At 45.0% G+C, this 23,544-nt stretch overlaps 1 protein-coding gene across 3 annotated transcripts in view; it reads right to left on the reverse strand.

The window, feature by feature from the left end:
• The window catches only part of ADCY2 (adenylate cyclase 2), a 282,866-nt gene that overhangs the window by 200,360 nt on the left and 58,962 nt on the right, over positions 1-23,544 (reverse strand). For all 3 annotated transcript variants that reach the window (XM_078602107.1, XM_078602109.1, XM_078602110.1), the window contains exon 2: positions 638-1,989. In XM_078602107.1, the coding sequence (XP_078458233.1) occupies positions 638-826 (189 nt within the window). In that variant the 5' untranslated portion in view covers positions 827-1,989. The remainder of the gene's footprint in view (positions 1-637; positions 1,990-23,544) is intronic.

A 23,544-nucleotide genomic window follows, 5' to 3' on the forward strand; every position in this document is an offset into this window, starting at 1 on the left:
ATGGACTGTCTCTTTGCAGATCACGACGTTGCATCTGTTGTTGGCTCCCAGAGTCCCTGTAGACTCCAAAAATGACTACTAAGATAATTTCGTTGGTGTCTCCTTCTGGGGCCCTTCCCCGATATGCCATCATAGGTGACGGCTCTGCCGTCTATGACAATCGTAGAATAGTCATTTTTTCCATTTAATTCTTCGACGCGATAGGCACAATTGGGAGATGTATAGTAATCAGTTACAAGAAAAATAAATTATTCACTCTGTCCGAATGCTGATAGTACAATTGCTGAATAGAACAACACTAAAATTTTATGTAAAAAATAATACTAATTTCATGAACTTCAAAGTAGTTTAACTATGCAGCACTTTTCTATGAATATACCATCTTGCATTCTGAAAACTAATTCACAAAAAAATATGGCTCACAAATGCTCGTGTGCGTGCACATTTTCCGGACATAGAAACATACCTCCAGTACTTCAGACAACACACACACACTTTTTCGATGCTGTGAGTATATTGGCGGTCATTGCCAGTGGATTGTGTTAACTTTGGGAGAGCTACTTATTGGGGTGGCTGTGAAGCTGTGGCAGCGTGGTGGTTGGGAGCGAGCGAGCGAGCGGTGGGATTCCTCTCTCACCCGTCCGGTGGCGAAGAAGACGGCCAGCAGAGCCACGCACGTTCCCGAGATGATGAGCAGGAAGAAGACGAGCAGTGGGAACTGCTGGCTCATGCAGTAGTACGACTCGTAGAGTTGGTTGCAAGCACGCTCCCTGGCCATCTTCGAGCCCTCATCAAGGAAATAGCGTCTCCTCCTCCGTCGCAGCATAGTCCCCTTCTGTAGTTCGAGGATCTCACCACTTGTTCTGTACGAACACACGCCGCCTTTTCTTCTTCTTCTCCCCACCCCTTCGTCACTCTCCTGGCTCCCACTCTACGACTCCTCTCCACGTCCCCTCGTCCTACGATCCCACCGTCAACCCCGTCCTGGCCCACGTTCCCCCATGCAGCCGCCACAGTGGCCGGGGATTCGCTGCTCTCCTCGTTCTCTGTCAGCGACGAGCTGGCAAGGGTGGGTGGGGGGCGGCTTTCTTGAGGACGCCTCTGTCTGTGGCTGTCCGGCGATTTATGTGTGTGGCGTTCGCGGACAAAGAGAAGTATTTAGCAGCCAATTCGTCTGGCTCAGTTTTATTAATTTATTTTCTTGATGACTATTATACTTTCAGTCGGGTTTGCAGTGGCACCACGCGTCGTGCTCAGCAAACTTTGAAACTGGAGAGGCCGCCTAAAACACTTTCCTCCTTCAACTTCTTATCAGTGGAAAACATACTGCCGGCTTTAAGTATTATACGCTTCTATTAAAAGCAGAGTTCAACTTTTTTGCGCGTTCCTCTATTGCTTGCATTGACTGCAAAAGAGTTGCGTTAATATACGTTGATTTTAATACCAAGACGCGATTTCAATTTTTAAGTAAAACGATTTGCCATTTGGCTCATTAACTTTGTAATAGGTTCGAAGACACCGATATCTCTATGATATAAAACAAAACCCACGCCCGACTGCAGAAACTTTGAAAAGCTGTTCACGAAAAGGAGCACCCGCTCTGAGCTTTTATTCCGTGGCAGTGTTCAATGAAAAAAGTTTCGCCAGCTTTACATCAGAAGTGCCACCCTCTGACCATTCTAGTTGTCAGCACACATCGTTCCCCTAGGCTTTCATGAGACTCTTCTTAATTCCACCGTTGTGCAGCATCCTGTTTCTCCATTTGGGTCGCATGTTGAGTCTCTCATTAAACGACTCGATGGTAATTCCAAGTACTTTGTTGATGGAGGTGTATGTGCAATGAAGCCTTCTGCCCACCGGCCTTCAGCGTCAATACCAATGGAAGCGTTCGTTTTGCTGTCAGTTTGTACTTTCCGTTTTCTTTCTTTATCCCACGCTCCGGTTAAAGGACGATATTTCCCACGCCTTCCGAGAGGTCCCTGCGTGCACCTGCGAAGGAAACACAGAGGAAGAACGGTTGCGGATTTGGGCTAGAAGGCGACAAGAGGAGGTCGAGGGGGTCGGGGTGCACATTAGACATTAGATACAGAGAGGTGGGAAGAAGGGAGGATGGGTGGTGGTAGTGGTGGGGTTGGAGGTTGAGGGAAGGGAAGCAAGATCATGAGACACTGCAGAGAAACGGTCAACCAAGGGAAGAAAAAAAAACACTGCACAAAGAAGCACAGACAATCAGCATGCAAAATCAAGGCATGCAGAACAGAAGCGGGGCTGCCATTTGTCACGCAGTGGGGTGTGGATAGTTGGTTGTGCGCCCAAGCTGGGTGCACATGAGCGTGCATCGGCTTCAGTGCATTAGTGAACACGTATGTCATGAACACGTGTGCGTGTGTGCGTGTGTGCGCATGTGAACGTATGCGCGCACGCGTGCGTACGTGTGAGCGTGCATGTGTGGGGAGTGGTGGCGCAGCAGTTAGCGCGCCGTGCTACGAACCCGGCAAGCCGAGTTCGATTCCCGCCCACGGACAACACTAGTGATGAATATCTGAAGTGGCCCTGGGTCTTTTCTAGGTTGACTCAGCCTTAAATGAGTACGTGGTATAGTGAATATCTCTACTAGGGAGACAAAGGCGTGGTGTTGGTCACCCACCCCATTCGTGTGTCGTGCCGGCCTTCATAGGCAGTTGCCAACAGCACTTGCTCAAAGGTCTGTTAAGGCTATACGGGTGGTCTTTGTCATGTGCACATGTGTCCCGGCATGGGGACAATAAGTGTTCGGTTCAGTGCATTTCACTTTGATCTTTACTGCCTGGTTTGGATTCCTGGTCAAGCACAATGATAGTGGCATTGTTGGACCTGAATATGTCCTGGGAGTCCTTTAGGTCAAGTTGAGAACGCCTGCACAAGCGCAGTCAATGATGTACATCATCTATGTGCCCCGTGCATATGTGCACACATTGCTGAATATAAATACATGTACACACAAATAAGCACACATGCACTAAATACCAATCACCCCCCCTCCTCCTTCCATTACTGGCATGTAAAACTGGAGAGACAAAGGCGGTTATGTGTTTATCGTGACAACATTGTACCCTTAAGTGACACACCGGCCTTCGTAGATTGTCAGCGCCCCACATTTGCCACCACAGTCTAATTGGTAACAGGGAATGTTTATCGTTGGCATTTTCCCTTTGCATTTATTGTGTGAATGTTCAGGCAGCGATAGGCATAAGATAAGTTTATTTCAACGGGTGTTTTTAAAGTTGCATTTAAACATTCATGCCTTAGTGGCATCGCTATGAATCAATGTACGCACTTGTCGAATGCAGTGGGTGCAGCAGTGTACACATTGTGCTTTAAATCCAGGTGACGTAGGTGCACTTCCTGGCAATAGGTAATGTGAGCTGCACCTGACAGCTGAAAGTGTCGTGGGCTTCCCTGACATTGACTCAGCATCACCACGTGCAGTATTAACACCACCCCGATAAAGAGGGCCAGGAAAGCATCATTCACCACGTACGTTCTCATTAATTAGCCACTAACCCACACAATGTACAAGACCAGATTGAGGATATTTTCGTCACGATTTCCCAAACATCCGTGTTCGCATCCTTGCAAGTAAACGTTGTATTCATTCTGTTTTAATTATACTCGTATTCGATTTTTTGTGTCGACAGATGTACATTCACATGGACTCGCACGCAAAGAATTAGCATTGTGTGCAAAATATGTGTATATATAAGATAAAGATCCCCCACATAGCCTTTAAAAGACTCTTGGGGCAAGTGCTGTTAGCGAGCACAGCACACGGTCAGGTGAATGGTCACCACGCCCGGCCGCCTTTGTCTCCCCAGTGCTGATGTTTACACAACGCACCAGGTTTCTTATTCAAGGCTGAGTTGACCAGGACCGGTCCAGATATTCGTCACTGATATTGGTCGTGAGTGGGAATCGAACGTGGGTTGCCGGGTTCGTAGCCTTCCATAGCACGGTGCCTTAACCACTGCACCACCGCTCCACTTGCGCACAAACACTTGTGTGAGGAAACACACACAACCATCTTTTGTTCATCTCTGCATTTGTGCAAGCATAATCAGGCCTCTCAGGACACGTTTAGAGACACATTACATTTTATTACACACCCATGAATGTTGATTCAGACCCTCGACTAGAAAACACTGTTGCATCTGCCCCTCCCTCCTCCCCACCCTTCCCCTCCCCCCCCCCAAAATAAAATTAATCACGGCAGCATCAATTTTATAGCTGCATTCCGCCGCTCTATAATAAAATAAAAATAACGTTTGTTTGGGGTGGGTGGGGGAAGAGAGGGTCGTCTGTTCAACAACAACAATACTTTTAATACATTTTCATTTCATCCTGGAGAAAATCCGATTAGCTATGAAGCTGTTTTTCACAGATGTCCAGTGGGGGTGGGTCAGAAAGTTACAACAAGCAATAAAAACAATGATTGGAGTGCAAAGTATATGAAAAGGTAATCAAATCGATAACAATAAATACGTAAAAATAGATAAATAATATGAGTACAAATTGAAAGAGTACATAAATTCCTGCCGATCTTTCAACAAGAAAAGCAAGCTTGGGCAAGACAGCAAAACAACAGCCACTGTCCCAGACCACAGCAAGACAACACACAGTCCCTCAATAAAATTGCACATTAAAATGTAACTATCGATACACGGGTAGGTATTAAAGTTACTAATCTCATTGGCAAATGTGGTTGTATCCAGCACTAATCTTCTGCTTCAGAATATTTTTTGAAGGAGGATGTACGATGTTAAGGGAGTATACAAGGATGTTCCAAAAAGTTGGTGCTGCAACAGTGAAGGCTTTGTCACCTATTTCATTTCTCGTTCTTGGCTAAGTTAAAAAAGCAATTCGATGGGCTACATCCAACTGCGTCTCAAGACACTTCGCAAACCTGGGGAGCTGCATGAGTGAAGAAGGTGGGGAAAGGGGAGGCCACGCGCAAGGCAGGGGAAACATGGGAGGCAGGGCAGAGAGCGACACCACGGCACACCGATTAGCACGGTTGTCTACATATGGTGCGAAAGAAGTTCAACACGCACACATATGCACGTACGACCGGGCAGCCACTGCCCAGCACCAACCACGAGACCCAGGGCAGCCCCAGAGAGGCGGGGTGGCCCACGCGGGGCCCCTTCATGCGTGCGTGTATGTGTGGGAGAGGTGGCCTAGTGGTTCACGAATTGCGATTACAATCTCAGCAACTTGGATTTCAATTCCCGGCTATCCATACACAACAATGGCAAATGGTATCTGAACTTGAACTGGGTCCGACCCCATTTCAACTGAACCTTACAAAGTACACGTCCCGGGCTTTTGCATATGCCTAGGGGCAACACGGTTAACTACCTCGCCTGGTATACAGGAGGTCGTGGAATCGATCCCGACCATTACGCCTGAATATTAGGAGTTTGTACGTCTCTCTCTCTCCCCGTGGTTTTTTTCCTTCCACATTTAGAAACATGCGTTGTAGAGTATTTGTTTGCTTCTAAATTTGCATGCGTTGAGCTATCAATTGTGGCCAGGTCGCTTCTGAAAAAGAGCTATATAGCTCAGTGGGCCTCACCTGGTAAAATACAAATAGTTACGTTTTGAGTTTATATCAACTCTGGAGCAACGAAAGCAACCGAGTGTGATTCTTGCTGCACTGGTGTCTCTCATACATGCCTCGTCACCAGGTAAAATTCTACTCAGAGCCCGATCCAACCCTTCACTAGGTCAACTACAGTTTACAGTCAGAACCTGATGCAAGTGTGTGGCGATCAGGAGTGAGCAAAGACAAAACGCGAACAGAGGTATTGGCCTGGTCACATAAGCACTTCCTGAACAGTGCTAACCATACAAGGTGTCTTGCTGACAGCACTTGCTCCTATGGCCTATACGGCTCTTTGGAGGAAATCAACCTGTGTTGTCTTGCATGTGTACGTACGATACAAATGCGTGTGAATGTGTGTATTTTAGAGAGTGATTGCATAGAAGCTAGCACACTGCGCCATAACTCCAGGAACATGGGTCTGATTCCAGGCAGGACCTGGGCCTGTGCTTCCCCAAAGATGAGTTTACTATCCACAGTTGACCACGAGTGTAATTATTGCTGCACTGGTGGATGAGTTGAGCACCGCTTCTCGGTAAGTTGTTCCCGTCAGGTAAAATACACGGAAACTGCATCAATCAAGAGCTCATCGTTACCGCTTCTGGGTGCACCTCCTACTCGCAGATAAACAAGAGTAAGACAAATCTGGCCGCGCAAGTTCTGTTATCTGTGAAATGGACATGGGTAATGGGCATTTTCTGGGATCGATTACGGGCTATGGGTAATGGAAGTCACAGATAGCAGGAGTTTCACTGTAATTATTTTCTGCTCTGTATGCTGTTTGTATCTGAGAGCATCAGTGTATAGATGGGGAGCGCTTGTGTTTATGGAGGTAAATTAGCGCGTGGCAAACATGTGAATAGGTGCGTGCAAACAGTGGGTTGCTCGAGTGTTTGCTGATGACAAGAACCCCAGTTTAGCCTTATGGATGATAGGCTCCAAAGGATGATAGTAAGCTTCGACTATATCCACAAAAAAACTTAGCCAGCACTTCATATACCTCCGATTTGCACGGTTGGTTATGTACGGTGCAAAAGAAGTTCAACGTGTATACGTACAACCCATGATGGTCATGACCTAAGTTCAATTATTTGCCTGAGGGGCCGTCCATAAATGACTGTACGCATCTAGGAGGGAGGGGGTCAGGGGTGGGGGGGGTTGAGAAACTTGACGTCACATCAAAATGCGCAACTTTAAATAAATGTAGACAACACGTTCTACTTAATTAAATATACTTTTTAATAAATGTTTTCTCCAACAACATCAGAGTGCAGAGCAACATTAAATACGCACTACAATGACAATAGTTTAAAGCGATATGAAGCATGTTTTATTTTGGAGGGGCGTCAGAGCTTTGTGACGTCATATTTGAGGGGGGGTCTGAATTTTTGTGACGCCGCGTGACGAAGGGGGGGGGGGGGTTAAAATTCGTCCAAAATCACGTGACGTCATTTATGGACGGCCCCTTACACGGTGCGACGGTGGCTTATCGAACTTCCCGGTGTGGCAGGTGAAACGACGGTGCGGGTTTGTTTATCCTCCCGCCTGTCCACCCAGCAGGGCAATTGGGTTGGCCAAGGTCGATCTGCAGGTCGTGCGTGGTGGGGTAAAGTGTGGGTATCTCCCATCTGGCCGGCACTGGAGAGTAGGCAAAACAATACCCTTGAGATGAGCTGTCCAGAGCTCCCTCCAGTGGAGGCCCTTCCGCCCCCAGCAGTGGCATGAGGAAGAAATTGCAGGGCAGCACCTTTACCTTTCACTTTTATGGAACGGCATGGGCCTCCCCTTATCAAACTATGTCTACCCATCGCATATGAAAACACGTCACACAAGTCGGTGTTAAAAAGGTATCGTTGGCTGGGTATGATATTGAATACACGGACTCCTCATATGCTGGCCTCAGTAGGTGTTCACAAACAGAACTTTCCACTATGGTCTATTATGCTTAATAGGGGAACTTTATCTGTGTCTGTAGAATGGCTGTTTATGTGTCTTTGTGTGTTGGGGGGGGGTAGCGTCATGGTTAGCGCGCTGCACTATGAATCCAGCGATCCGAATTTGATTCCCGTTCACAGCCAACACCAATAACGATTATCTGAATCGGTCCTGGGCCTCCCCTAGGTCGACTTAGCCTCAAATGAGTACCGAGTGTGATGTCTAAACATCATCACTAGGGATACAAAGGTGGTGCTGGCCACCCACCAACTTGCGTGTTGTGCCTTCCTTCATAAGTGCTCGCTAAAAGCCATTTGCCCCCAACAGTTGAAGGGGGGGATGTTGTTTTTGTTTATGTGTGTATGTATGTGCCACTGTCTTTGCTGAGACCGTCAAATCCTGCTCACATTAACTTTTGATGACATTAATACAACATGCAGCTCCAGGGCTAAATAATTAACTTGTAATGGGACAAATATGTCCTTCTTATGCTTAATCAAGCACACACCGCTATACTGGGTGCAGTCACAACGCCATTTGAGATATTTCAAACCAAATGCAACCCAAAAACACGAAGCAAAAATCGAACCAAGCTCCGCACTGTTTCAGGGCGATGTAAAATTAAAGAAATGAATTATATACGCATTAAAATGCAAACTTTCTCCCCCCCATACAAATGTGTTTCTCTTTGCCTCTCCTTAGGGGCCATAACCCTGAATTACATTTTCCAATTTGCAAATGCAAACGCGTTTAATGGCAAAAGCATAGCCCAAACCCTGGCGTCGGCAGTAACACAAAGGCGATTGTCGAGCAGAGAGGTCGCTCTGGGCTTGACATGGGAGTTGGCCTTTCTAGGACACTTCGTGGCCCAGGTGTGGTGAGAAGGAAGGAAATTAGTTCCAAAGTGTTAGGAGACACCTGTCACGCACTAGTGAATTGTTATTCTTATCATTATTATCTCATAACGCTCTGCCAAAATTAGTTGTGGTACCCAGGCACAGAGAGGTACGGGGGGGAGGGATTTGATGTGCATGGTTACATACACACTTGTACACAAACAGTGGCACACATGTATACAAAAATCCCCCGTGTAATCTTAAACAGAATTCTGAGGCAAGTGCTTTAAAAAAAAGTAAGAAATGTAGTTAAGACAACTTTCTCCATATAGTATGTTAAACAGAGACATGCGAGGATTTATTAGCACTGCCTGAAGATGCCTCCAATGTGGGAGGTGAAACGTCGCGAAGGAGAAAGCAGTGGTGCCCGCCGCGCCTAGCACGAAAGAGCCGCTTTAAAGAGCACTTCTGAAACTGTTTTCCCTCGAAATAATGCTTCACATGTGAAGGTCACACAGGAGCCAGATCTGGCAACCATGTGATCTCTCCACAGTTTCCTGCATACTCTTTCTGCAGATTTCTCTGCTGGATGTTTATTTTCACCACTTGGTGGAAAAGGACAACATGGGACGAGACAGCTTCTTGCCAATAACATTTACACGGAGTTTGTTTTGTTCACTCAGCAATGGAAATGAGCACCCACAATCTCGTTATCATTTTAGCACGGGAGACTGTAGCCGGAGGCCCTTGCCTAACATTTGCTCTGCCATAGCAGCTGCCCACAAAAAGAATTCCCATTTACTGCAACCCAGCCGGGTGGTATTCAACTCACCGTCAGAAGGTTCCAGTTCGGTTCTCCACCAGGGTTAACTTCATTAATCATCCGACACATTGTTATTCTGTATTAGGGGGGGCGGGGGAAGGGTTCGCTTTGTACCTCGCATTAGGAATCGTAGGTGCATATTATTCATTTATTTGTAATCTTAATTGTAAACTACTGATTAATGAAGGTGCCCAGTTTTCTCCTATGCGTTTGAGTCATTTGGGGCATGGCTATTTCCTTCACGATATCTCCATGCACTGATCTATGCATCGCGTTGTCTTTCAACTGAGATAAAAAAATAATCCCTTCTGGGGTAGGTAAAATATATACCACTTTGTGGGAAGCCATTGGTGGTCTCCCTATGGAAAGAATGATCCCTGCCATAGGGCTGTGTACATTGCGATGCTCCACAAGAGTGCCCACTATATCATTTGACCACATACACAAAATGGCTCACCTTTGTTACGTACAAGATATACCTGTGTATCTATGTATTAAAGATTTGAAGATGTGAATATAATACTATGACAAAGATCCCCTGTATAGCCTTAAGAGACTTTTGGGGAACTTTTTGCACCATACGTAGCCAACCATGCTAATCGAAGGTGCGAGGGAAGGGCAAGAAGCTAATTTCTGTTAGCAAGCACCTATGAAGGCCAGAACAGCACAGGACGGGGTGAGTGGCCAGCACCACGCCCAGCCGCCTTTGTCTCCCTCACGCTGATGTTTACACACCTCACCGGTTTCGAGAATCTTCACTGGTGTATTTGGCCGCGAGCGGGAATCAAACTCAGGTTGCTGGGTTCGTAGCGCAGCACACTAACTGCTACACCACCAGTGCCCACACACAACGGGGAACACACACACACGATATGAAATACGTAACACTTCATTCTCAACAAAATAACCCTGAACGTCAATAGTTCTTACACAATTCTATTCAGTTAATTGTACGTAAACACCAAGCGTCTTAAACATTTAAACTGTAACAAGAAATTATGAAATGCTGCTTTACCATAAATTACTTTCGGAAAAGTTTACTTTGTGAAAAAAAGTTACCGTAAATATTTTGTGAAAAATATATGGTAACTGTATTCTAAGAACATCATTGCATAAGAAAATTACTAAATTATTAATAGTATGCAAGAAGTCATTAATACACGACGCAGGGCCGTTAAGGGAAATGGGCACCACTCAAAGCTTGTTGATCACTGACACACTTTGTAGACAAAAAACATAATTACGCACCAAGACAATGCTGCCATACATCATCATTTATCATCTTTAACGACAGAATCACCCAGATGCACCATAAAAAAGTAGTTCAACCACACTCTTTAGAGCTGTGATGGCAATGCCGCCTTGCTAATTAGGAGACTCTCCCTCGCACAGTCCCAAGTGGTGCACTGGGGGCCATATCGTATTTGCATCGTGACATATCCACCTTTTCCTCTTTAGTTGCACAAGCATTAACCCTTTCCCATATCCAAGACGTCTGCAACTTGCAGGGTGGGTTCCCGTCCAACGATGAATCTCGGAACATGCAAGCGGTTGGCGTTAATTTTATTTAGAGAGGCATAGTCCCAAGTTATTGTGGGATTACCTTCCTATCGACGGGAGGAGATGAAGTGGTGGTGTTTGCCTCCACCAGGTGTTGTTGAAAATTGTCTCCTGGGATAGTCACTCATGGGTTAACTTTAATGCTCGAGTGATTTATGATAGTAGCACTTGGGCAGGAGTAATTTGAATTCATGAACCAGATCGGCACTACAACAATGAACAATAAGTGCGTCGACATAACATCATGGGTACGCGTGGGATCCAAGCAGGAATATCTGCTGGACTTATTCGTTGTAGAATAGCGAATGCAACTTCATATATTTGACACCATGACCTACTCTGGAGCTGACTATCAGCTTGCCATCTGTAAGATGTATCTGCATACCTGTCAACCCCTTATCAGTGCCTACCTTATTACAGACTAATTCAGAACTTACAGGTCAGCCCGTGCTCTTATAAATCTCAACGTTCATCCTACAAAGTCCCATCACAAGGGAGAAACACAAACAAAGACGCCATTTTTGTTTGCCCGTATTGAAACGGCTGTACGCCGTATGGACCTGAAAACTCAATTTCCCTGTACAAGAATATAGGTAAAACCGTAACGGTTGACACGGTATGCATCTGCCGTTCTCCACTGTGGGAGTGGGCATCCATATTCAAAATCACAATCGCCTCGTCCCTCAGCTAGCTGTAGAAAGTAGCATGTCTAAATGTGATCATCATTTACAGTTGATGTTGGTTTTTAACTTCCCCCCCGCCTCCTCCTCATGCCGAGGGGGGAATACGTAAGGTTCAGGACTGCGACCATTGCAGCTGTTACAGTTGCATTGGATACCCAATCTAGACCTCATTAGACATCCTCCAGTTTCGAGCGCATTTTATTTCACCAGGTGAGAACTCAAGAGACCAGGATAGTCTAATTTGCAAGAGTGACCTGGGGCATTAGTCTACCAGTCGGGGATTACGGTTGCTGTGCAGAATTCAATGCAGTCATTTGTAGGTAATTTTCGAATTTGGACCCTGACACAAGCAACACAGTGGCCTACTCTTGCGAATGACGTCAGGGGATAGTTAATGCCCACTGTGAAACAGATGGGGCATATTATCATCATTATTATTGTTGTTAGCCGTAGGAATAACCAGAACAGCAGCTGGATTCAAATCGTAAACCTCTGCAACAATCGGTGGGCATGCTATAGAGATAGCCTGAGATGGTACAGAACGATTTGGAGCTGAGTCAACTTACCTATGACTTGTACCAGAATGTCAAGGTTGGCCTCTGTTCTGGAGGCTCATGAAAGACGCTGCTGGGCAGTTGGCATAAAACTACCGTCGGAACCCATAACAACTAGATCTGTCCTGTGACTTGTCAGGGAGCTTTCAACACATCACTTGAGCTAAAAGTGTACCTAGTCTGGCACAATCACCAGAATGTTGTCACTGCCACTCAGTGGCAAGCGACAGTTATTGTAATGCGTGGGTAGCATCTGCACGGTGGTTATAGCACAATGTGTTTCACTCAAAGTGATTTAGGTTTGGTTCCTAGCTACTAGGCACCGTACAAGTGCAATTTGGTATGGGAGCCTTACTGGACCTGACTTTAGTAAACTCAGCCTCAAATGAGTAGGACCCAGTGTGGTGGTGTGGGTAACATGTACATCACGCTAATCCCACACCCTGCACACCATCTTGGGCTCAGAGGTCAAGGTTAAGACGTCGTACTGGCCTATTTCAGTCATGTAACCACACCTCGCTATTAATTCCTTTATTCTGCTACATCTCAACGGCGTTTGCACATCTGATACCTGACCTCCAAGGTCTGCTTTGACGATTCTCATCGCCAACATCTGCTTTTGGTTTTCTTTTTAGTCTGCAGATGCGTACCTTGTGAACTATTGTATAAATCAAATGCTTTTTAATCTAGACATTGGGACATGTATGTATGTGTAGTCAGCGACTTTCAACACACGTCTAGTAGAAGGCTTCTTATTTATTAAGAGCACACAGGGCGATACACTTCGTAACGCGACTACACCCAGGCTGCTCTAAATACGCAGCCCCTCTCTGTCCTGCGCTACGCTGGCTGGTTGACGAGCGTAGCGGCGAAGACGGAGCGGGTCTTACAGAAGAACAGCCACGTGGTCGAAGACGAAGATGATGGCGAGCAGCGACGCAACCAGGACTCAGACCCCATGCTAACAGCCCCGAAGCGCTGGTGCGGTGCTCCTTATATCTGCCTGGCGTGGTCAAGCTTCACCTCTGGCCACATTCGCTTTCTAGAACCTACTAGATCTTTTGGGATGGTTCCCGGAGCTTCTCGACTGACATCGACCTTAACCTTTACCCCAGATACGCCCCTTCACAATACGGCATTATGTAATGCAGCTATAACCGTAATGACCCTTACATCTGTATGCATTATATCTTTAATCAAACATTCTGTAAGGAAGCTGATATTATTCAAACCTATAAAAATGTATTCTCTAAACTACAACTGATCCTTTACAACGTTCAAGTGCATTTCATATTGCATTTAGAGGTGTAGAGTGGGAGTTAGTGCTTGTCCAGGTTCATTCTTAAGCCAAATGACTCATTGGTAATCAGACACTGGACTGCCTCACGAAAAGTCCATACTTGCAGTCTTGGCTGCAAGGACTTGAGGGAATTTACCAAGATACTTTGCTGCCAAAACAGCCCTTCCACTTAAATTATTTGACACGCATCTCTTAGTCTGAATGGTCTCTTGAAGTGAAATATGTATTCTACTTTCAGCAACGCGAATAAAATGAGCACATTTCACCGACAAACACCTGTAGAACCTTCGCACAGGCGATATTGCCGAATGCTAACAGCTTTTTGCGGCAACACATTCGCCCACCTCTCTTTGCTCCGAAAAGAGCTCAGTTTGGCTCAAAAATGAGCCCGTGTAACCACGACAACACGTCTGGTCAAGCAAACCCTCAGCGTTGTTAATTCATCGGCAAAAAGTTCAGTTGCATGGCTCCACGCCAACATGAAAAGCCACCCCTGTGATAATGACCGTTCTATTTTTAGAGCTTGACATCACAGACTTATTTGTTCAATGTCTTGAGTTAAAACTAGGCACCCTGCTCTTTCACTCTGTGAACAGAGACCTCGGTTAAGTTCTCCATCTGGACTGCGCGCTTTCGCCAAATAGAAAGGAATTCCGTAGCGTGAAAAAAATTCTATTCCACCGAGCTGCCATCACCTCAGCAACTAGCATACGTCACTGCAGACGAGAACACTGCATTCGCGGGACTTTTAGAAGAGTGGATTGATATTATACTGAAGTTGAGGACACCCAAATGGTGCCGAACGATGGGACAAACAATAAAATCTGCCGTTATGTGTATTACATGTCACATTTTTCTCAAGTGTCCTTTTCAATAGCGAATCAATGATATCTCAGCTCTCCTGGCTTGGGACACTACGATTGGTATTTTTAGTGCACGGGTTGTTCACATTTTACATGAAACGTTTGCATTATTCATTTTCACAGTTCAGACAAGTAAAAAGTCAGAGTGCTTGTGTGCTCAGATGGGTAATGGAAATTCAATATTCGCATTGCAGGAACCCGTTTTAAATGGATTAAAGGCCTAGTTGACAACCTCAACTTGAATGAAAAATTGAATCATTCCGAATAGGGGTCAAGCACTTTGCCATAGTACCATTCACCCTGACTACAACAGATGTTATTTGTTTTCAACATTTATTTTGCAAACAAGACAAAAGCGACTGGTTACATAAGGTAATTTTATGACTTACACTTTTAGAATTCGGGCAATGACAGTGACGCACACAATAGGCTATACTAATGCCATGTAGATGTTCTTTTTGGCATGAATGAGCATTATCGAATATCTGGAATGCAGTGACTTGACAGGGAGTGTGGCACAGTGTATCTTACGAGGCACTAAAATAAGAGCCCCTTTTAAAACCCTTTAAAAGAACAATTTAATTTGGACTGAACAGTCATGACGCCAGCAGAAGTGACACTGGGGCTCCACCCACAGCTCACATGTGCACGCCCCACCCTCTGCATCATGGGCCCTGACCGTAGGCCAATTAGTGCTGAGTGGCGTGTGGCAGAGAGAGAGAGACAGCACGTGGCAGCGCCGACGTGGTGCAGACTGAGAGACCAGAGCCGTTCACTCACAGTGCTCGCGCTAAAGGACGACGCGGTTAAATATTTCATTCTTGTTGAAGTCATACATTTTTTTATCCTTCCCCCCGCACCTCCGATTAGCACAGTTGGCTACGTACAGTGCGAAAGAAATTCTACATACAGACATAACGTACCACTGCAGCGCTTTCCGCCAGGGCCATTCCGGAACATTGGAACATATATATTAAATAAATGTGTGGCCACAAGACTGGACCCTGGCCTCATCTGTCCAGAGGTGGTAACACTCACTAGTTTCTGAACTCCACAGGTAAATCCTCAAAACCCAAGACTACTTTGCTATGTTGAGAAAATCTGTAAAATGTCGATAAATCCTCTTTCCTGTTCGATGGTTCACATTGAACTATAGAAATAAACTATTTGTATTTTACCAGATGAAGCCCACTCAGCTATATAGCTCTTTTTCAGAAGCGACCTGGCCACAAATGATAGCTCAATGAAGCGGCTTATCACGTGGAATTTATGGCGCCAAATATTCTCAATGCATGTTTCTAAATGTGGAGAGAAAAACCGGATCACCCAGAGAAACATCCACGCGACTACGCGGAGAACATGCAATCTCCAAATATACAACAGGCATCGGGGTCGGGATAGAACCCACGACCTCCTGCATTCCAGGCGAGGGAGTTCACATCTGGCCACCACATGCATGGATTGATACTGTTCCAGCCTATACCTCTTTTCCACTGTAAGAGTGAGCCACGCCAGTGGGGTGCTGGGCCAGTCTGGCGCAGTTCAGGATAGTCCAGGTTTTTTTCCACTGCAATAGCTGAGCTATGCCACTGACAACACACACATTGAACAGCACACACAATGTAGGTGACACGGTGATGCTGCGTTCTCAAAGTGTACTGACTGACTTCACATTCACCTCCGATTAGTACGGTTGGCTACATATGGTGTGAAAGAAGAAATTCAATGCAATGACCGTGTCATTAGTCCTGCATCTGACCTTGCTTGGGCCAGAGCTAGTCTTATCCCAAGTGAGACCAGTGTATCATGGTTTCGTTCCAGCTGGCCAAAGTAGTTAGTGTATGGATTCAGTGACATGTAGGTGAAAGCCTGAGTAACATTCACACCTCAGAAGTGCCAATGTTAAAATGGCTATGAGAAACAAGTACGTTTTCAACAAGTTAATTGGTTCCTTGTTCAGATCTTACCAATATTGGTAGTGTTTTGAATTACACTCATCAAATGTTTACACCTAGGGCTTTTATTGTTCATATAAGTGAATGTGCTATGAACAAAATTAAGCTGGTAAATCTGCAATGATCAGCGTAGCAAACCGTGGTCAAACTACCACCAAAACAAAATTATGACATGCAGAGAGAGGCCTTTAACCAGCAATGGATTGGCAAAAGGGTGTTAATTCTTGCCATCATAGTGAATAATTACGTTTTATTTCCACGCACGTTTGTTTGTAGTGCCTCTTCACTTTAACTATCGTTTCTGAATATTTTACCCTAAAATATTCAACTTTTAGATTTGTATTTTTAGTCAATACACCACGCTTGAAATCCCTGCTTAAATCATGGGCACTGTAAAGTCAACTAACTTGTGACATATTAGAAAATAAATTATGATAATGTGACATGTGTCTTGGCCCATATGAGGAGTTCTTGAACAAGAATGGAGAGTGGCAATCGTGAATCCAGCAAACTTCCACACTTCAGTTGGCGGTCGACTTTCGGAGTAGACCGCGACCCTCAAAAGAATGGTGCCGCCCCCCGTGATCGCTCCCACATCCCCCCCCCCCCCCCCTGTGATCCATGGATCAAACAAATCACTCGAGACGCCGTTGTATGGCATCAAGAAGCAGTTTACGCAAATGCTGTCGCAAGAGGTCGCACACGTTTGGTGCAAACGGTCCTTCGCTGACCTACGCGTCATGAATACATAAACGCACAGATGTAATTTCAATTGAACCCACGCTCATTCAACCCCATGTTTGATCCCATGCTCAACCTCATGCTCTAGCCCACGCTCAAAGCCATGTTTGAAGCTTCAACCTGTCCTCGAAGCCATGCTTGAATCTACGCATTGGTAGGTTGGGGTAAGTGCTGCTCGAGCGCCTATGGAAGCCGGCATGGCACATTTGGAGGTGGGTGGCCAACACCACGCCCGACCGCCTTTATCTCTCTAGTGGTGGTGTTTACACATCTCACCATGTACTAATTTGAGGCTGAGTTGACCCAGGGGAGGCCCAGGACAGGTCCAGATAATTGTCACTGGTGTTGGTTGTGAGCAGGAATCGAACTCGGGCCGCCGGGTTGGTAGCGCAAGCGAGCTAACCGCCACGCTGCCACTCCCCACACACAAGCACACAAGCAGACACACAATTACTCACGAAGATATACACAGACGCACCTCTGATTAGCACAGTTGGCTATCTACGGTGCGAAAGAGCTTCAATATGCATATGTACCGACACACACAAATACATGCACACACACGACGCGTTAAAATACACACAAGAATGCACACACACACATGCACAAATTAAACGTACGTATACACGCACACACCAAATACACACAGGCACACTGTACGTACACAGACACATACAAGCATGGGGTCGAGCATGGGTCTGTGCATGGGTTTCAGTGTTGATGCGAGCATGGGTCCGAGCATCGGTTGCAGGTGTTGTGCTTGTTTGTAATTGATGCAACAATTCACATGCAACAATTATGGAATCGACAATTTACATTGGTTGGTAATTGCCTGCCATTGCTTGCCATTGGCAGCCATTGGCTAAATTTGGCTCAGTCATCTATAATGCCTCCATACTTCGCAGACTTATTCTTTCGTTCGTGCCAAAGTGCCTACCCATATTTGAAACCGGAAGCTTAGTAGTGCTAAATCAGGGACCGGAGGTGACAGCAGAAGAAAACGGAGAGAGAAAAGAGGGCATTGAGTGACATTTGCATAAGGTGGGGGGGGGGGGGGGTTCAGTCAGGCGTGTAAATAAAGCGGGACTATATTTTAGTATCTACCACCAATGATCCCCGTGGCAGAGCCTGGCCACCACTCGTTTAAGTTTCATATTGCAGCCATTCTAGTACCACATTCAGTTACCTTAAATAGCAATAGCTTAGTAACCAAGTACACAACTACACTTCAGAGAGTAGGGGACAACAAACACAACTGGGCAGCCTGCAGGGGCTTCTTTAATTAGCTCATTTTGTATTGATTACATCAGCCTTCCCCTGGCCTTCAGGGAAACCGACTTAATGAATGCAAGATGGCACCAGCTACGAGTCCACGCCCTCATAGGAGGTCAATATACTTTACCTTTCTTCCTCAGGATTATGACTGGATACAAACTAAGTCTGTTCTCCTATAACGCGGTAGTTGCGTTCTCAAAGAACACCACGTTTTGGAAAAATCTCGTTATAATAAATAATATAGGGTAAAGCACAGTCCCCGTTCATACGTGAGATGCGCATGCAGGCTGAACAAAGTGTGAGGCGCATGGATGACATCTAGAAGCATCCAGCAGCATCCCGCCTTGTGCGATGCTATGCCGAGGCAGCTGTACAACTGCTTATTCCTACTCGTGCGACATGGTATCTACGCATTATAAAAAAAAGTGTTCCCTAATACATTCATCGCGTTATATCCAATTCGCTTCATGAAAACACGTGGCATTATAGCAGAACAGACTGGATTAGGGGCCATCCATAAATAACGTCACGCGATTTTGGACGATTTTTGACCCCCCCCCCCTCGTCACATGGCGTCACAAAAGTCAGACCCCCCCCCCTCAAATATGACGTCACAAAGCTCTGCCCCCCCCCCCCAAAAAAAACATACTTCAAATCGCTTTAAACTATTGTCATTATAGTGCGTTTTTAATGTGGCGCTGCACTCTGATGTTGTAGGAGAAAACATTTATTTAAAAGTCTATTTAATTAAGTAGAACGTGTTGTCTATATTTATTTAAAGCTGCGCAAATGTCTGACCACCCCCCCCCCCCCCTAGGTGCGTGACGTCATTTATGGACGGCCCCTTAAGTAGTAGTTCATACATTTATCGTAATACATGGTAGTGGCCATGATTGTGGTTCTCACAACTTTACCAGCAGAGGGTTTTTGTATTTGAATGGAGACTTCTGGCGTTTGAGTTCAGGTGAATGTGGAGTATTCATTTGAGTTCCCTTCCATCTTTTTTGAACTGGTGAGAATATGATCGTGATTTCATCCAAGTCAGAGTAAGCAACTTGAGACGCTCAGAATAGAAAGCAAGAGGAAGATGGTAGACATGATCATGACGCGTGGAGCAAGTGGACAAAATAGAGACAGCAGGTTACCAGGAAAAGCATCGCAGTTGCATTCAAGGGGAAGACTTGAATTCGGATATGGGATACCGAAAGAGTGGATAAATAATATCAGGTGTTGGCAGTGTAAGTCTTGTAATTTTGAAGAAGCAATGATGATGTGTGATGACATGAAAGTCATTGGCCCTAATGACAACTTCAGCCCTGGATATGGAGCACAGGTTAATGGGTGGTTGTTAGCTAAAATAGTCTGCTAGTTTATAAAACATGATGGTCTAAAATTGTAAGTTTTGGTAAGACACGTTATTATGTTTTACCTGAATGTAGGCCACCTATCTTCTTGGTTCTTTCGGTAAAGTCACGTAGAAGGGAAGTAATAAAATAATAAAAATAAAACATAATAAAATAATTCTCACGACGTTTGACTTTACCGACAGGACCAAGAAGATGAATCCCTGCAGTCACGAAAGCTTTAAATCGAAGTAGGCCACCTAATGCCACGAATATTTTATTTGTTATATTTTACATGAAACAAAGTGATGACAAATTTAGATAGAGATTAAACATCGATTTCATTTGATCCACAACACTTCCATTTTATCCAAGGCAGTTCACAAGATAGCGCATTATGCAACACGTTTCAACATTGCAACACAATGTCGAGACAGTTAAATGTAACAAGAGAGGACGGCGAGTCGCAGAAGGCAATAGCATACACGCGCAGTGTCAACATAAAGTATCTCTCAGTAACATAGCATGTGAAAATTAGTCACTTTCTGCTCAAACATTTGCGGTTTCACAGATGCAGCTTCAAAGTTACGTAAATTTCCAGTGACTCATCTCCGAATGCACACTCCAGTCACCACGCCATCTCTCGCTTTTACACACCCACACTTCACGAGTACGTTGCATGCTTTGGAAGCCACGGGGCAGTGTGATCCAGACTGGAAGCCAAGGCTTGCTTCCCTCGTCCAAACTCCAACCCAATGCCTCTGGGGTCGGCATATATCTTCTGGGCCAATTTTCCGTAAGTGCAGATCGCAGACTGGAAGGCGACGAGTTTTGAGCGCCATTGCAAAGTGGCCTGGGTTGGCAGAATATTTTTCCATGGATTCCTCGTTTATTTGCAGAATAACTTTCTTATTGCCCCATCCAATGTGGTGACGTTAGTCCCTCCGAGGACATGCAGCACAGCAGCACCATCCAGACATGGATCTGTACAACTACCACGCCTCAGAGATTATAGACCGGACAAACTCAGTTCATGAGAGAATCAAAAATACTTCCCCAAGGAGAGCAAGTCTTCGATTCCAGTCTGGATCACACTGAGGATGTGGTGACGGGAGTGTGCGTGCAGAGGTCAATGGAATATACAGAACTTTGCAGCTGCAGCTGTGAAATGTCAAACATTAGACCAGCAGGTGACTCGTGTTCATCTGGTATGTTACTGAGATATACTTTCTGTTCACAAGTCGATGACTGTATACACAACGTGCGTATGCTATTTCCATTTGTGACTCACTCCTGAAATTACATTTAACTCTTTCTATATTGTGTTGCAATGTTAAATGTATTGCATTATGCATTATCTTGTAAAATGCATTCAATATATGCACACCAAATTAAAGCAATGTTTAACCTTTACCTAAGAGTCATTACATTTGTTTAAATGTTTTATATAAACGTGTTACACAAGATAGAGATGGCCTACATTAAAGGTGCAAGCAATAATGTGCTGTAAAACAGCGCACACACACACCTTACATTTTATGGTTCCTACCAATAATAACAACAATCTTAGAACGTAAGTACCACAAAAAATGTGGTACTTTTATCCGGTTGAATCCCATACTTCAAAAAGTGCGACTAAGCTGCCGGAATAGATCGGTGACAACAACCCGTTTGTAATGTCCCTTCGTAGCATTTGATTTTCAGTGAGACAAAACACATGCACACGTCACAATCCTTGACCAAACAGTGGTTAATGCACTGCGCACTGTATGTTTCTTTTTTTAAGCTGGTTAATTCATGAGCAAATATTTTCGGTTCAGTAGCCTATGGCAGAGATTCTCGACCCTCTTTTATTCCACGGCACATCCTCGAGCTTGCTCGGTCCTCTCGGCACACCGAACCGAAACAAACATTCGCCGCGAGCCCTCCATCAGGCGGTGCATTGATCATGGCTTATGATCATGATGATGTGTGTGTGTGCGCGTGTCTCTTTCTCAAGCGATACACGGCGCTACAGGCAGACTTTGCGCCGTCCTGGAAATGTGGTGTTCCCACCATCCCCGTGTGTTGTTCTCTCCCCCTTGATCACGACGTGTTCCCCAGGCCTCGTCAAGACTCACAGAAGTGTGAGACTTCAGGGTTTAACTCCTCCACACGCGACACACGGACTCTTGCAATGAACTAAGAGAGGGGAGTTGTGTGTTTTGTGTGGTATGTGTGTGTGTCAGGCAATGCACGTGTGTGGCTTTAAAGTGCACATCGCCTGGCACAAGCGCTGTGGTGACGTCACCACCACTTGGCAAATAGCGGTTCTTGTTGTGTGTGTTTGGCTGTCTGTGCGTATAATTGGTAATTGTTAGAATGGCCATCTGTTCCTCCCATCCATTTCAGGGTACAGGTATCCCTCGATTTACGAATTGTTGGGTTTACGAAATTTCGCGTTAACACAATTGACAAATTACAGATACTTTTCGATCAACGAAATCGAATTTCAGCGTTAACGAAATTTCACTACGGCACGTGCCACAAGATCATCAAACGAGAGCCACCCCGGAGGCTGCGTCATCCATCTGCCACAGTAACGAACTATTTATTTTATTACCTTTTTAGCAGTTAAAATATAAATAGTGACAGTGTTATGGAATATCCCTGCAGTGCCATAGTAACGCCTCCACATCACCTATCCAGTGAGTCAAACATGCCAATCTTTTGGTGAGTTCCCTGAAAAGGGGAATTATTTTAGTATTCAATTATTTATTCAATAGTTTTAATATTTATGTTCTTTAGTACATTTTTCGTATCTTGAAAAGTGATATAGGTGTATATTTTTAGATTAAAGTAATAAGAAAAGCCATTTCTGATTTACGGAAATTCGTTTTACGCCTGTTTTTTTGGAGAACGCATCCCTTTAGTTAATCGAGGGCCTCCTTTATTTGGATGTCTGTCTCTGTCAACTGTCTTTATTTCAATGTCTAATTGTTTTACGTTGGTGTGCGTGGGTCTACGTGTCTGTTGCTTATAATATCATTTGCCCGTATGTTCTGTGGATCAATTCGAAAATACCACGGCACACTGGTCTGCGTCGAGGCATGCCTGCATTTTTCATACAGCACCGTGAACTTTTCACACCAATGCAGAGGATGAGACCGTGTTTGATACCATTCGTACATTATAATTATTATTTTTCGTCATCGTGTGAGTGCGTGCAGTTCTAAGCAAACCTTGAAAACCTGAATAATAATGGCACAAATCCACTTCATGCACAAGCAGTCACTGGCAAACAAAATCGAAAAAATAAACGCGACTTCTAATTACATACATGCTCGAGTTTACTGCTTGAAATGTGGGCTTGCACACAGAGTTTCAGCAACCTTAAAGATGAGACGCTGCCAAAATATTAGAGGCTACCATGTTTTCACATATACAATTATATACAGTTTTGGGAAAATTAAGATAAAAAAAATAATTGTAAATGTTGTGGGTTTACTCTCCAAAACATCGGTATGCTGTACTAGGGACGAAATGGCATGTTTTTTTATACATGACAAACCTTTCTAATTGGCTGTGTCGGGTGGTGGCGGGTTTAACGACACATTTATATTTATGCGATCTAACCAAAACACCTCTATTATGGAAATTTAAGAGTTACATTCACAATGGAAGGTTGACAGGCCATTACCGAGCCGAAGTCGAGCAAATCAGTACTACATTGCAGGAGTTAGACCATTGTGTTCTGTGGATCGCTGAGCCCACAACATCGTCGTCGAGGCTGCAGCATTCAGGCGCTACTATCGCACGGCAGCTAAGAGAAGCACACACCCACCACCACCACGTCAGTTGGGTGGCAGGTTGCATTTCTCGTCGGGCGCTCAGTGCCTCAATATAAACTCCAGCCTCATCCCACAAACACTTTTAACCATGCACTGTTGTTATTTATGGTCACGTAGCAACACTTTGGCTGGATTAGCCATTTACTTTACACGCATGGACATTACTTGATAATCACAAACATTACAATAAGAATATGTTTTACCCTTT

This window comes from Lampetra planeri, chromosome 17 (genome assembly GCF_965212315.1).
Source record: "Lampetra planeri chromosome 17, kcLamPlan1.2.h2, whole genome shotgun sequence".
Classification (NCBI taxonomy): domain Eukaryota; kingdom Metazoa; phylum Chordata; class Hyperoartia; order Petromyzontiformes; family Petromyzontidae; genus Lampetra; species Lampetra planeri.